This window comes from Coregonus clupeaformis, chromosome 9, assembly GCF_020615455.1.
Source record: "Coregonus clupeaformis isolate EN_2021a chromosome 9, ASM2061545v1, whole genome shotgun sequence".
Taxonomy (NCBI): domain Eukaryota; kingdom Metazoa; phylum Chordata; class Actinopteri; order Salmoniformes; family Salmonidae; genus Coregonus; species Coregonus clupeaformis.
In genome coordinates, this window is record NC_059200.1 from 10,165,152 (window position 1) to 10,179,783 (window position 14,632).

Consider the following 14,632-nt stretch of genomic DNA (forward strand, 5'->3'; position numbering starts at 1 on the left):
AGCAGGTAGAGAGGACTGGTAACCCTCACTGCCTCAAAGACCAGCACAATGGCTTTGAATCTGAAGCCAACAATAACTGTGAGCTTGTGTGGAGAGATGAGGAAAGGGGTGACATGGTATGGCTTTTAGAAGCTCAGATATACAAGTATTTAGTCCACACAAACAAAGTTAAGTCCACAGACAAGACCTCTCTGACACTGGCAGTCAACAGCTCTTTGTTGGCAGCTATTTGAAAGCAAGGGGAACACATCATGTTGTTTTGACCTCAATGCTAGGCTGCTGTCTGTCTTTGCGACTCATCTGAGGATAGGAAACGTTTTATATTAGAATCAGAGGAGTCTCCGCTGCCCTCAGATGACAATGTGCCTGTACCTTTCAAATGAGATAAGCTCATTATCTGGAACCAGATACATTCACTTCACTGAGGCTCAGTGACAATGACAGCACAGAAGTTTTTAAAAAATGTCACTGTTAAAAAAAGGAAACAAACATCATTAGTGAGAACTTGCTATTTTTACTCTCCCATGATGATAGAATATGCTTTAAGAATAAGCTTTCACAAGATACTGTGCAACGGAAAGAGGAGGTGGGGGTAGGGGGTGGGGCGGAGGGGTACTGTAGAAATCCAGTGAAATCTAAAACCAGGGATACTGCAGCATTAGAATGGGGCTAAACCACTGCAGTGGGAAATCTACATACTTCTACTACAGCTTTTGTAGTGGATGCACTACGCTGCAGTGACCCAGCCTTGGCCCACGTATACCTCAAATAGTGTCACAGTCCAGTTCACATTTTTATTTTGTTCAATTGTTAATGTTCAAATGTGTTCTATTAAATTAACATCACATAGAGCTTTCAGTTTCTCTCTATATATCCACATAGGCCTATACACACTTATCTAAATCAGGAGCAAAAACAATAATAATTCCAGTTTCCTGTGTCGCAACTCCTCTGGAGACAGCGTGGTTGAGCACAGTAGTTGGCCGCAAAAGGTCTTGGATGACAGCCAGGCAACCTTAAGAGTAGCATTTCCCATCATCTCAATGTGTTTACAGTTCAGGGAGCACAAGGAATTACATAACTCAGGAAAATAGCAATTCTCTCATGGTTTGGACACAAAAGACAGTCGCACATACAGTACCAGTCAAAAGTTTGGACACACCTACTCATTCAAGGTTTTTTCTTTATTTTGACTATTTTCTACATTGTAGAATAATAGTGAAGACATCAAAACTATGAAATAACACATATGGAATCATGTAGTAACCAGAAAAGTGTTAAACAAATCAAAATATATTTTATATTTGAGATTCTTCAAATAGCCACCCTTTGCCTTTATGACAGCTTTGCACACTCTTGGCATTATCTCAACCAGCTTCACCTGGAATGCTTTTCCAGTCTTGAAGGAGTTCCCACATATGCTGAGCACTTGTTGGCTGCTTTTCCTTCACTCTGCCGTCCGACTCATCCCGAACTATCTCAATTGGGTTGAGGTCGGGGGATTGTGGAGGCCAGGTCATCTGATGCAGCACTCCATCACTCTCCTTCTTGGTCAAATAGCCCTTACACAGCCTGGAGGTGTGTTGGGTCATTGTCCTGTTGAAAAACAAATGATAGTCCCACTAAACCCAAACCAGATGGGATGGCGTATCGCTGCAGAATGCTGTGGTAGCCATGCTGGTTAAGTGTGCCTTGAATTCGAAATAATTCACAGACAGTGTCACCAGCAAAGCACCCCCACACCATAACACCTCCTCCTCCATGCTTTACGGTGGGAACTACACATGCGGAGATCATCTGTTCACCCACACCGCGTTTCACTAAGACACAACGGTTGGAACCAAAAATCTCAAATTTGGACTCCAGATCAAAGGACAAATTTACACTAGTCTAATGTCCATTGGTCGTGTTTCTTGGGCCAAGCAGGTCTCTTCTTCTTACTGGTGTCCTTTAGTAGTGGTTTCTTTGTAGTAATTCGACCACGAAGGCCTGATTCACAGTCCCCTCTGAACAGTTGATGTTGAGATGTGTCTGTGACTTGAACTCTGTGAAGCATTTGTTTGGGCTCCAATTTCTGAGGCTGTTAAGTCTAATGAACTTGTCCTCTGCAGCAGAGGTAGCTCTGGGTCTTCCATTCCTGTGGCGGTCCACATGAGAGCCAGTTTCATTATAGCGCTTGATGGTTTTTGCGACTGCACTTGAAGAAACTTTAAAAGTTCTTGAAATGTTCCATATTGACTGACCTTCATGTCTTAAAGTAATGATGGACTGTAATTTCTCTTTGCTTATTTGAGCTGTTCTTGCCATGATATAGACTTGGTATTTTACCAAATAGGGCTATCTTCTGTATACCCCCACTACCTTGTCACAACACAACTGATTGGCTCAAACACATTAAGAAGGAAATCAATTCCACAAATTAACTTTTAAGAAGGCACACCTGTTAATTTAAATGCATTCCAGGTGACTACCTCATGAAGCTGGTTGAGAGAATGCCAAGAGTGTGCAAAGCTGTCATCAAGGCAAAGGGTGGGTATTTGAAGAATCTCAAATATAAAATATATTTTGATTTGTTTAACACTTTTTTGGTTACTACATGATTCCATATGTGTTACTTCATAGTTTGATGTCTTCACTATTATTCTACAATGTAAAAAATAGTACAAATAAAGAAAAACCCTTGAATGAGTAGGTGTGTCCAAACTTTTGACTGGTAGTGTAAATACGCAAAGATTAATAACTGTATTGTAATCATACTCAAGCTTTATGGTGTAGCCTACTGAATTCTGGTCAGGGTGTGACATTTCATTTGATGCATTTCCAAGTATTTTTCCAGTGGCGACACATTTTATCCTTTATCTTGTAGTTCCAGGTGTTTTGTCAACACTACCACACTGACTCTTACATATTATTTGTGAAGTAGGCTTCAAACTATTATGCCATGGTACTCAATCTGCTCCCTCTCACTGCAAATCCAGTTAACACAAAACCTACTGGGCACAGACTGGTTGAATCGCTGTTTCAACATAATTTGTCAATGTATTGTGACGTGGAATCTATGTGGAAAATACATTGGATTTGAAAATGACAACCACGGAATTTGTACCTTCGAGACAACGTCAGATCTTCAACGTTATAGCCACCATCAGAAAAAAAAACTATAGTCAGCACTGCCTACTGGAAAGTAGATCCATCTACAGCTATCCATTCAGCCTCCCATCCAGGGTTTTATCCATGCCCAGCCCTGCTTAGCTTTGGTTTTTGTCACTAACTACTATCTTGAGAATATTCATTGAGAGATCTCTTAATAACTAAATAGATTAATTGTTGCTATTGAAGTAATTCCAAAGGGTAGGTTAACTAGGTTTAAGAGAGCAAATAAAATAAAATGTAACCATACTTTGTCAAATCATCAATGATACTATTTAGGCCCATATATAACATTTGCGAAGTCATCAACAGCTACTGTATTGTTCCAATTCAACCTAGGGTTCAACTAAAAATAGACAATACATATAGGCCTAGGGTTTCAAGCTTTGGTTGATTACAGAGGGTAGTGCATACGGCCCAATACATCACTGGGGCCAAGCTTCCTGCCATCCAGGACCTCTATACCAGGCTGTGTCAGAGGAAGGCCCTAAAAATTGTCAAAGACTCCAGCCACCCAAGTCATAGACTGTTCTCTCTGCTACCACACGGCAAGCGGTACCGGAGCGCCAAGTCTAGGTCTGAAAGGCTTCTTAACAGCTTCTACCCCCAAGCGATAAGACTCCTGAACAGCTAATCAAATGGCTACTCGGACTATTTGCATTGTTCCCCCGCTCCCTCTTTTACGCTGCTGCTACTCTCTGTTTATTATCTATGTATAGTCACTTTAACTCTACCTACATGTACATATTACTTGAATTACCTCGACTAACCTGCGCCCCCGCACATTGACTCTGTACCGGTACCCCCTGTATATAGCCTCGCTACTGTTATTTTACTGCTGCTCTTTCATTATTATTATTTTTTTTACTCATCACTTATTTTTCTTAAAACTGCATTGTTGGTTAAGGGCTTGTAAGTAAGCATTTCACTGTAAGGTCTACACCTGTTGTATTCGGCGCATGTGACAAATAACATTTTCTTTGATTTGATTTCACATTTAATCTTCAAGTTAATAATTAATATGTTGGATTCACATCTCCATCTCAAACAAAAATAAAAGTTAAACAATAGGACTAAATCAAGTCAAACTGTATTTAAAGTGCATTTTATTTAGTCGTATTCTTTAACTTTGATCTTTGGTTAAGATGGAGACGTGAATCCAACATAGACAAACTGGATATCGAATTGTGTTTAGTTGTCAACACAACCAAATATCAACATTTGAAGATGTATATCTTCTTCTTGGATAGTTCCATTCGTGCCACTGTCTACAAATTAATAATGATATGTTGGATTCCCATCTCCATCTCAACCAAAAATCTAAGTTAAAGAATAGGACTAGATCAAATCAAACGTTAAATAAACATTATTTGATTTAATCCTATTTCTTTAACTTTGCTCCTTCAAATGTTGATATTTGGTTGCATCGACAACCAAACAAAATTCAATATCACTTTTGCAATAAAGTTAAGGCTATCTTACAAACTAATGTAACAGTATTCATTCAACCTTAAAATGAGTAATACATCCATGGCCACATTTTAAGGTTATTGTAACTACGTCTTCTTATGTAATCATAGAAAGCGTGCATGTTCAAGACAGCATGCAAAGGTCGCAGGTTTGTAGAGATCTTCACAACTGCTATAATAATCTGTACAGAATCTCAAAACCATTGATCACTTGCACTTTGTACTTTAATGTAATCTCAACTGCAATCCAGGTCATTGGGTTGTGCTATTAGATGAAGCACTGTGATAACACATTAAGTTGTTGTATAATAAATACAAAATATCTGACATTGAATTCCCATTTGAACTTTGTTGTGCTTTTAAATGGTTGAAAGTGCAGTGATAACACATTTAGATAATTGAGCCAAAAATGAGACATTGTTTTCCCATTGGAATTTGGTTGCGAGCATAGTGATAACATTGGGAATTCAAAAAACTTCTGGCTGTCTTTTTGAGTGGATGAATAAAGGTTGAAATCTCACTGATCAACATCTCAACCAAATATTTAAAAAAAATGTCCATGTTGAAATGATGTGGTGTGCTCAGTGGGTAGCCTAGAGTCTATGGTTGTACAGCAAATGGGGAGGAATTTGGAGGCTTGCTCACAACAGATTAAACTTCAAACCGACCTCAATGTTCTTCTATTTCAGCATTGGCCAGCTCCAACCCAAACATCAGCTATTGGCTGTTAGCGCCATCAATAGGTCCAGGATTGTATACTCCTGGATTGTTGAGGTCTCATTTGCTGTTGTAACGTTTTTTGTCCAGCAGAGGGTAGTGTCTCTTGTTCTACAGATATGTAGGCCTACATTCTCACTGACGCCAAACCCATCACTTGTGTGCGTGGCCAAAGAGCTATATTTTCATGTAATCTGACCAAAGCATCAATTCCAATCCAAGTGCCAATGCCATTTAGCAAACTCCAGGCACTTACATTTGTTGGATGATATGAAAATAGAGCTCTTTGGCCATGTCCCCTGTAGCTCAGTTGGTAGAGCATGGTGCTTGCAAAGCCAGGGTTGTGGGTTCGTTTCCCACGGGGGGCCAGTATGAAAATGTATGCACTCACTAACCGTAAGTCGCTCTGGATAAGAGCGTCTGCTAAATGACTAAAATGTAAATGTACACCAGTGGTGGGGTTGGCGTCGAAATGAGAATGCATGAGCAGAAAGAAAAAACATACCTACTGTCAAATATGGTGGTGGATCTTTGATGTTACGGGACTATTTTGCTTCCACTGGTCCTGGGGCACTTGTTAAGGTCAACACAGCATCAAACTTTACCCAGTACCTGGATATTTTAGCCCAAAACCTGGTTGCTTCTGCCAGGAGGCTGAAACTTGGCCGCACGTAGATCTTCCAACTAGACAATAACCCCAAGAACACATAAAAAAAAAAAAAAAAATGTTTGTTGGCCCCAAAATCAACATTTTGCAATGGCCGTCACTGTCTCCGGACTTGAAAGCCATTGAAAACCTGTGGTTTGAATTGAAGAGGGCAGTCCATAGGCGCAGACAATATATATCAAGGATTTGGAAGTATTCTGTATGGTGGTCTAAGATCCCTCCCAATGTGTTCTCCAACTCATAAAACATTTGACAAAAAGGCTCAGTGCCGGTGAGGTATTGAAAGGTATTAAAAACAGGGGTATCAATAATTTGACCCCTACCTTGTTAAACAAAATCTCTTTCTCTGAGCGATTGTATTAGTATAAAATCACATATTTTCCCAATGTTAACATACAATATAACACAGTATTTGAATTATTTCTTTTATAGTAATTTTTGCTCAACTTTATCAAGGGTGTCAATAATTTCAGACCCCACTGTATATGCTACATGTAGGCATAGCAACTTGACCATATTTGCTTTCATTCATACCAGCTGCTTTGGAGTGTACGTGACAAATCAAGAAATTGTGACTGATACATAGGTATATAGCCTATTCCTTATAGTTCAAAAAGTGAACTGATACGATTACAGATGTGCCCTCTGTCAAAGCCAGAGAGAGCAAAAACACAGACTAAAACTCCCATAATTGTTTTGTCAACATGGGGAAACTAATCTTTGGGCATGAAATTGTCACAGATGGCTTACCACAACAAATTCCGTTGTAACAGCTGACAAATAACAATAATGTAGAGAAAATCAAACTTAACAAGGGGCAATCTGCAGCAGTTACATACATTTGTAGACTTTAAATTAATTTATATTCTTGAAGAATAAAACTTAAAGATGCCCCATGAGCTTACTTCAACTGCCATACCAAATCAGAACCCAAAATAAAATGTTTTACTCCTTTGTTTGTAATTAATGTAGCTAAAAGTAAACGAACACTGTATAGCCTAAAAACATGGTTAAAACTATAATTTTGATATCATGGATGGCCAGTCCTTATATACATATTAGGTCTGTCCATGAGTTTGAAAGTGGTTACATTTCTTCTGCCTCATCCCTCAGCTGTTTACCAGATCAGTGGCGGGGTTGCCACTTTGTTATTGTTGGAACTGCAGATTGCCACTTTAAAGACAAGAATTATGATAAGATGTATTAATGCTCAAAATACAAAGTTAAACATGTAGCCATGTGCTCAGCAAATAAATAAAACTAACTGTAGTCAGGACAGGTCTTACAGACGAAACAGACAATGTGGTGTAGAAAAGAAAGTGCTGAGATGTAGAAACAAATGCAGAGAGTTGGTCAATGAGTATAATATATTGAAAAGGTCGGACAATAGTATGATAATCACAGAAATATGGAACATTAAAGAATCTTCTAAAATCGGCAATAAAAAAAATATACCAACCATCCCCTTGTTTTTTGTCTTTTTATCTACAAACAAAACAAATGTATCAATGATTTAAGTGCAAGGCAGCATTTTACTCTTCATAGCACTAGACAAAATGGTGACTGGGGCAATATCCCAAAATGCCAACCAGCATGATGACGAACGTCATTTACAATTTCACAGACTTTGCCAGCAGACAGTTGAGTTACGATTATCTGAGTAAAATCTATCTATACCAGTTCTCAGCAGATGGATCGGTTGTGAATACAAATTCAACATCACTTTTTAGAATACTTACAGAGGTACTACAGAATACAAATCTAAAGAACAAAGCATTATTTTCAGATATCAGATTCTGTCAACCAAAAATAAAAGTAACATATAGCCTAACCATTCTCTTTCTGTTAACTGATGCAAGATGAAATAAATTCTAAATGCAAAACACATTGTAACATACAGTTTATAGCCTACCAACAAAATCAGTTTTACAAAAATGTAAGACATTATCGATGCAGTTCCCCCTACATTTGATATCTAAAAAAGGTTAATTGACCTGCTATCCAAAACTGCATGTTGAGGCTGCATCTTATAAATGCATCACAATTACAATCTAATACCATCATAATAGTGTACTAGCACAGAGACTGCAGTAAACAGCTTTCTGTAAAGAAAGTCATTAAAAAATACTAAAGGCTACATACAACTTTTGACAGAGTGAAAAGACCATGTAGTTTAGCTACCAATGTGTAATAAATGTGATTTGTGTAGCCTAATGCTGGGCTGAGCAAATGCAAGGTATACTCAGGCCTGAACATGAAAGATTGCATGGGAGAGTCTGTATTGTGATGACTGTTCACAAGATAACGCAGCATGATAGAACAGCACAGGCTTCCTTATCCATTGCAACACAAATTCTAAGGCTTGTACATCACATTGAAATACAATAGCTTATCAATCAAAACAGCATATTTGCAATGTGTGATAACGGTAACAGACAATCATTAAATTTTCGGTGATGTAAACGTACTAGATGGTGTGTCTTTGGTGGCACATAGTATGAAAACGTGGGATACAGGCCTATATGCTAACTGTAGAAGAGGTTTCATCCCATTTTTAGGGATTTGCTCCAGATGTGTGTTTGCTACATCCAACAGGGCGCATCATTTCCACTGCTTTTCTTCCTTTGCTGGTGAAGTCTGGCTGCTGCTCATAGTCCACTGGGCTTACAGGACTCCCAGACTCAGAGTAAAGATGAGGCATTCCATGGGTGATCCCCACTGGCCTCATCTTACTGTGTTGATTGTAAGGATGAGAGCCAACGGTCGATGTGTAAAAAAGGGCCTCACCCCCACCATCTGATGCCTTATCTGATCTCCCATAGCGGGCATGAGGGCGACCAGGGGCCTGATGCCGACAGGATTCTGACTGCAAAGGAAGATGAGATGGCCTATGCAACGGTCCTGTATTCTCAGGTATAGAATTACAGGATACTCTGTCAGTCATTTTGCTAGCTGAGATCTGTTGAGGTTTACAGTTTGGGATTCGACTGACAGGCTGACTGAATGATACAATGCGTCCGTCTTGGGTTTGATAGAGACTGTGCATCTGCTCTGTTATTTTCCCATCTGCTCCTGGGTGGGTTACAGTCCCCTCAGTCTTTGGTTGCCATGACTGCAACATGTTTCTATTGTCCCGGTTCTCTGAAGTGGAAATGTGTCCGTTCTTTTTGCGGTGAAGTGAGGACGCCCTCTTTGAGTCTCTTTCAGTTCTAGGGCAAGACGCTAGTGCTGCCCCACTCCCTAAATACATGTCAGTCATCTCTAACTCCAAGTTCTCTGTGTCCAGGGATCTACTCCTCCTATTTAAGGCCAGAGGACTTGGCAGAGGAGCCAGTGGACTCGACTGATTGACTCGTGTAAGGCTAAGGTGACGTGGCAGGCTGGCGATTCCCCAAGTATTACTGAGGACACTCTGTTCATAGAGGTCAAACATTTGTAAGTCACATTCAGCAAACGCATCCTTTTGCAGGTAGCTTTCTTCAAACACTTCGTAAGGCGACGTGATGTCTTCCTCCTCCATTACCATATCCATCTGCTGGTCATATTCCCCCTCGTTATCCATGTCCACGACATCAAATGTGACAATGGCAGGGAGGGCTTGCATGTTTTGGGCAAAGGGAGAGCCTGACTCAGAGCCTCCCTTACTTTCAGTTGAATTACTATAAAATTGTGACTGTTTTGTAAAGTCCACTAGGGCTTGGGAGAAGCAAATTGTCTGGTCATCCTCCAAGTCATTCTTTTTTTCTTTAGAAATATCATGATTTCCTCTTAAGTGGGGTGACTGTGGCTTGTTTTGCTCAGGGTACATTTCTTGTGATTGACATGTTTTTGAGGCAAGGGAGCTAAAAGCTGCATCTGACATTTTCTCACTATTCCCACCATTACAGGCTTTGAAACATCTCTGCTCTAAGGCATGCGATCCATGTGGCATGATGTTTTCTTTTTTATTCAAAGCCTCTGGGTTGACCTGGTCCTCTTTCATAGAGGCTTGAGTTTTTGCGTTCACTTTAGAAATGCTTTCCTGAAAGCTATTATCTTGGTGGATCCTCCCTTTGGTGAACAGAGCCTGATGTTTGGAAGGTTTACACATGCCTTGCAGCTCCGCACAGAGAAGGTCCTGCTGGATCAAAGTTAGCCTGTCCTCTTCCATTAGACCTGTTTCAGGAGTGAACATAGCATTTACATCACTACACTGAGCTGGTATTTCTAAAAACTCAAGTGGATCAGGAACGGGCAGCTTAGATTTTTCAAGAGGTGGACTGATAAGAATGTCATCAGGCTCAAAAAGCTCATACAGAGCATCGCCACTGTAACTGTCCCTTGGTAGTCTATCCGTCCTGATCTTGTCAACTTTGTCACGTCCGTCTTCATCTTGTCCTGGGGTGGTAGAGTCATAGTAACCCTCATCGCTGTTAGGAACTGACTCTTGATGGTCGCTCTGAGGGGTCATGACATCCGCAGATGTAAGGGTGGTCTCTGTAACTTCAAGATCACCATTGCTGTTGCTGCTGATGTCCATATTATAGGAGCTAGATGGCTCTTCAGGTGTCATCCTAGGACTTTCACTGTGCTCTAAAAAATCTTGTTCCTGGCTGTCTGTATAGCAAACGTCCTCTGCAGCATCATTTTCCCAGAGGTCGTGGAGATAGTCTCCGGCCACCTCATCAGGGGTGGCCATTTCTTCTCCTCCACCCTGGTAGGTAACATAACAGGAACTCCGTTTGCCTGCATTTCGACTCCTTTCACCAGAGACTGTGCTCTCTGCAATACTGTCGTCATCTTGATCAGCTATTATGTCACCACAGCCAGTGAGTGAGTCAAAACTCTTCAGAGACGCAACATCACCAAAAATCAAGCTCATCTGAGATGAGCCAGTTGGCAGCTGGACGTTCACTGTAGACTCTATGTTTGTGTTCAGGAGAGAAGCAGGTTCAGTAGTTTCATGGAGTGTCTCTTCGTGTTTATTTGGGTTATCATTCTTTGCTACCATGTCCTCGCCTTTCATCAGTTCCCCTACCAGAGAATCCACACTCTCTTGTTTCACCATGTCGTTCCCAGACACTATGACATCAACATTAATACATTCAGGAGCAATAGTCAAACAATCGTCGACATTTGCAGAAACAGGCACATTGGATTCAGAAAAACTGCTCAGGCACTCAGTGTCATTTTGGTCAATGTTCGTCTGGGCAATAGGCACCTCTTTGTTGCAGACATGAGACATTGCAACCATTTCATTTTTTTCTAAATCACAATTTCTATTCTTTCTATGACGCCTGATGCTGTTAAAAAGTCCCCTCAAACCCTTTTTCTGCCGGGGGAGGGAGAAGGATTTATGATCACCAGTAGAGTGGCCAGATTCACTACAACAAGTGCTAGGAGTCTGGCTGTGGTACTCAAAATCTCCTGCTGGAACATATCCACTACCCGGACTGTCCTCCCAGCCTGCCTTGCTAAGTCCATCATGAGTTTTACTCTTGCTTACTACCTTTTTAGAGGAACACTTGTTCTGATTTTTGTTCCTCCCTCCAAAGAAGTTGGGCAAAACACAAATGCTTTTACGTCCTCCAAAGAATCTTAAGGCAGTCCTCTTAAGTTTCCCTGATGGCGGAGGCTCTGGGGATCCAGCATCAAATGTGTCAGATGGAGGCTTTACCTCAGTCTGTGAATCCTGGCCACCTATGGCCGTCTGCTCACAGCCAGCATACAAATGCTTTGTATAACTTGCTGGCTCATTTCCTCCGCAGGGCTCCATGGCAACACAATCTATAGGAAGGTGAAATTAACAGAGAGCATGACAGTCATCACCATCAGGTGCAAAGAAGACTGCTGCCAAGCCATCCTCCAAAACCATTTGCTGCCATTTTTTCTGAAATGTAGGACAAATAAAGGATTAAGCATAGAAGGATTAGATTATGTTTTATACACTGGTGGGCCTACATCAAGCATGTTGGCTTTCTTTACATTAGAGGAAATAACACGCTTATAGTTAATTATCTATCTGGCAAACCTTTCACAACAGCAGTGTCATGCTATCTGTATAAAAAGTGTAAAGCAAGTTATCCATTATCTAGGTGCAACAGTAGGCACAGATAAATAAACAACAGGACATGCCAAAACTGTTTTAACTTGGCATAGCTATCATCACAACCTGTTTTGGAAGCAAAATCATTAGCTATGTAGGCCTAAATTAAGCTATGCTACACACTACGCGAGAAAACAGAGAAGCGTGACGTTTGTCACCCAAACAGTCGTCCGGTTAGGACCACAACAAAGCTTAGCTAGCAAGCTAGCTATGTGTAGCTAATGCCTAACGTTAGCTTGTGTGTGGCCTGCAAAGCTGAAGGACGTAAACTACCTGCAAGTTATCATCTACCAAGCTAATATTCAGAAAGGGAGGTGATTGTATTAATCTAGCTAGCTGCTTCCAATAAATACAATTTTACTTTCTTGCTACAGTAACAACCATTGTTGGAAAATATACACACAGAGGCAGCAGAGTTGATAAGCTACGTTAGCTAACTAGCTAGCCTAGAAGACAATAATTGGATGATGAGTGAAACGTTCGCCATTTTCAAACCACATTTCCAATAAATTTAGGCGATGGGGAGATATATCAATTAACCAACCTTGTTGTTGGGCGGCTACACGCCACGACAATATACACAATAAATCCGATTAACTTTGTTCAATCGCGTAACCAGTGCAACTAGCTAAATCTCGAGCCTCTTGTTCATGTGCGCATTGAATTCTGGTAGTTGTAGTGAGGGCGATGTGTGTCTTTCAATTTAGTTCTCGTCTATATAAAAAAATACAATAATAATACGTTTCAAGTTTTAATGTCACATGCACAAGTACAGTCAAATGCCTTTCTTGCAAACTCAAAACCCAACAATGCAATAATCAAAAAACAATGTAATACTAGAAGAAGAAAAAAACACGAGAAATAAAGAAGCTTGTCAGTTGTAAGAAATAATAGCAGATGCATTTCGTGAAAAAAAAAAGAGTAAATAATCACAAAATAGAAAAGTTGGGTCGGAGCTTGCAAAACAGTGGTCATCCAGTAGGGCGCCATCTTCTTGGCCTCAGGATTCTCAAGCTAGGATCATTTAGCCTACAAGACATTCATTCAATAAGTTGATGGACAATTTATCTTTCATTTCCTAGTTACATAGTATCTACCTCAAATACTCCAGTATCCCTGCATATTGTACATTTGCAGTCAGCGATTTTAGCATGTAAATCTTGGTGGGGCAAAAAAAACAAACGTGGGATGCATGCCAGCAAAGCCACTACACAACACAACACTAAACTATACATGAATTGCACTATAACGGTGACTAACGGTGCCCACAAACTGTTAGGGCCTACATAAAGCTGTCCCAACAGCAGTCCCAAAACCTTACTACTGCTACACCTGGCTATCAGCGGAGCCTTGTCTGGCAGCAAAACAGTTAATTCAGCCTCATTTGCTGGCTTTTTAAAAAACATAGCTTATATGGCTGACTTGTTTAAACAAATGAGGTTTCTACTGACAATTGAGATATACAAACTATGGCATAAGGGGACGACAAGCGGATAAGAGGCAATCCGTAATTTCGATTAAGACATTAAGGAGCGAGCTAGGACGGACGTAGTCAATATAACTATTTGTTCAGCACTTTTGAAATGTACAGAGACAGAATTCAGAACATGAGCCGTTCTTACAGTGTTCTCCCTGTACATCAAGTCAGAACCATAGGATAAATAAAGCAGACAATGAAAGCTCTTACAATATTAGATGATTACGTTTCTCAAAAACAGGTTATAGGCTACATGTGCACCACCAAGTCAGAACAGTAGCCGCCGGAGGGGATGGCTGCCGTTTTATGGGCTCTTAACCAACCGTGCTATTTTGTTTGTTTTGTCACATTGTTTGTAACTTATTTTGTACATAATGTTGCTGCTACGGTCTCTTATGACCGAAAAGAGCTTCTGGACATCAGAACTGCGATTACACACCTTGAACTGGATTAATAATTTTTCTTTAATGAGTCGGACGATAGGGATTTGCTCCAGACACCCGACAGGGCCCTCATCCCTGTCATTCGCAGTAGAAAGAGACAGAGATATCGTGGAAGGAGATCGGGGTGCCTGGTAAGGAGCCGGCAACGAGTGGCTAATCTGCCTTTGCCATCGGTACTATTGGCTAACGTACAATCGCTTGATAATAAAGTAGACGAACTACAAGGACATATATCCTACCAACGGGACATTAAAAACTGAAATATCTTATGTTTCACCAAGTCGTGGCTGAACGACGACATGAATAACATACAGTTGGCGGGTCATACACTGTATCGGCAGGATAGAACAGCAGCCTCTGGTAAGACAAGGGGTGGCGGTCTATGTATATTTGTAAACAACAGCTGGTGTACGATATCTAAGGAAGTCTCGAGGTTTTGTTCGCCTGAGGTAGAGTATCTCATGATAAGCTGTAGACCACACTATCTACCGAGAGAGTTTTCATCTATATTCTTCGTAGCTGTCTATTTACCACCACACACCGATGCTGGCACTAAGACCGCACTCAATGAGCTGTATACGGCCATAAGCAAACAGGAAAACGCTCATCCAAATCTGACCATAA

General features: G+C 40.6%; 1 protein-coding gene across 2 annotated transcripts; it reads right to left on the reverse strand.

Moving 5' to 3' along the window:
* Positions 1 to 7,356: 7,356 nt before the first annotated feature.
* Positions 7,357 to 12,737, reverse strand: amer1 (APC membrane recruitment protein 1). Of its 2 annotated transcripts, none has more exons than XM_041885904.1 (2): positions 12,633 to 12,737; positions 7,357 to 11,769 (listed from the first exon to the last, which is right to left on the reverse strand). In XM_041885904.1, the coding sequence occupies exon 2, from the start codon at positions 11,756 to 11,758 to the stop codon at positions 8,558 to 8,560; it is 3,201 nt and encodes a 1,066-aa protein (XP_041741838.1). In that variant the 5' UTR covers positions 11,759 to 11,769; positions 12,633 to 12,737; the 3' UTR covers positions 7,357 to 8,557. The 2 variants fall into 2 exon arrangements, with proteins under 2 accessions (XP_041741838.1, XP_041741837.1); XM_041885903.1 differs by having other exon boundaries at positions 7,357 to 11,872.
* Between the last annotated feature and the right edge of the window lie 1,895 nt (positions 12,738 to 14,632).

What these genes read in the sequence shown, in the direction of transcription:
- amer1 (XM_041885904.1), bottom strand. Translation starts at nt 11,758, where the DNA reads ATGGAGCCCTGCGGAGGAAATGAGCCAGCAAGTTATACAAAGCATTTG.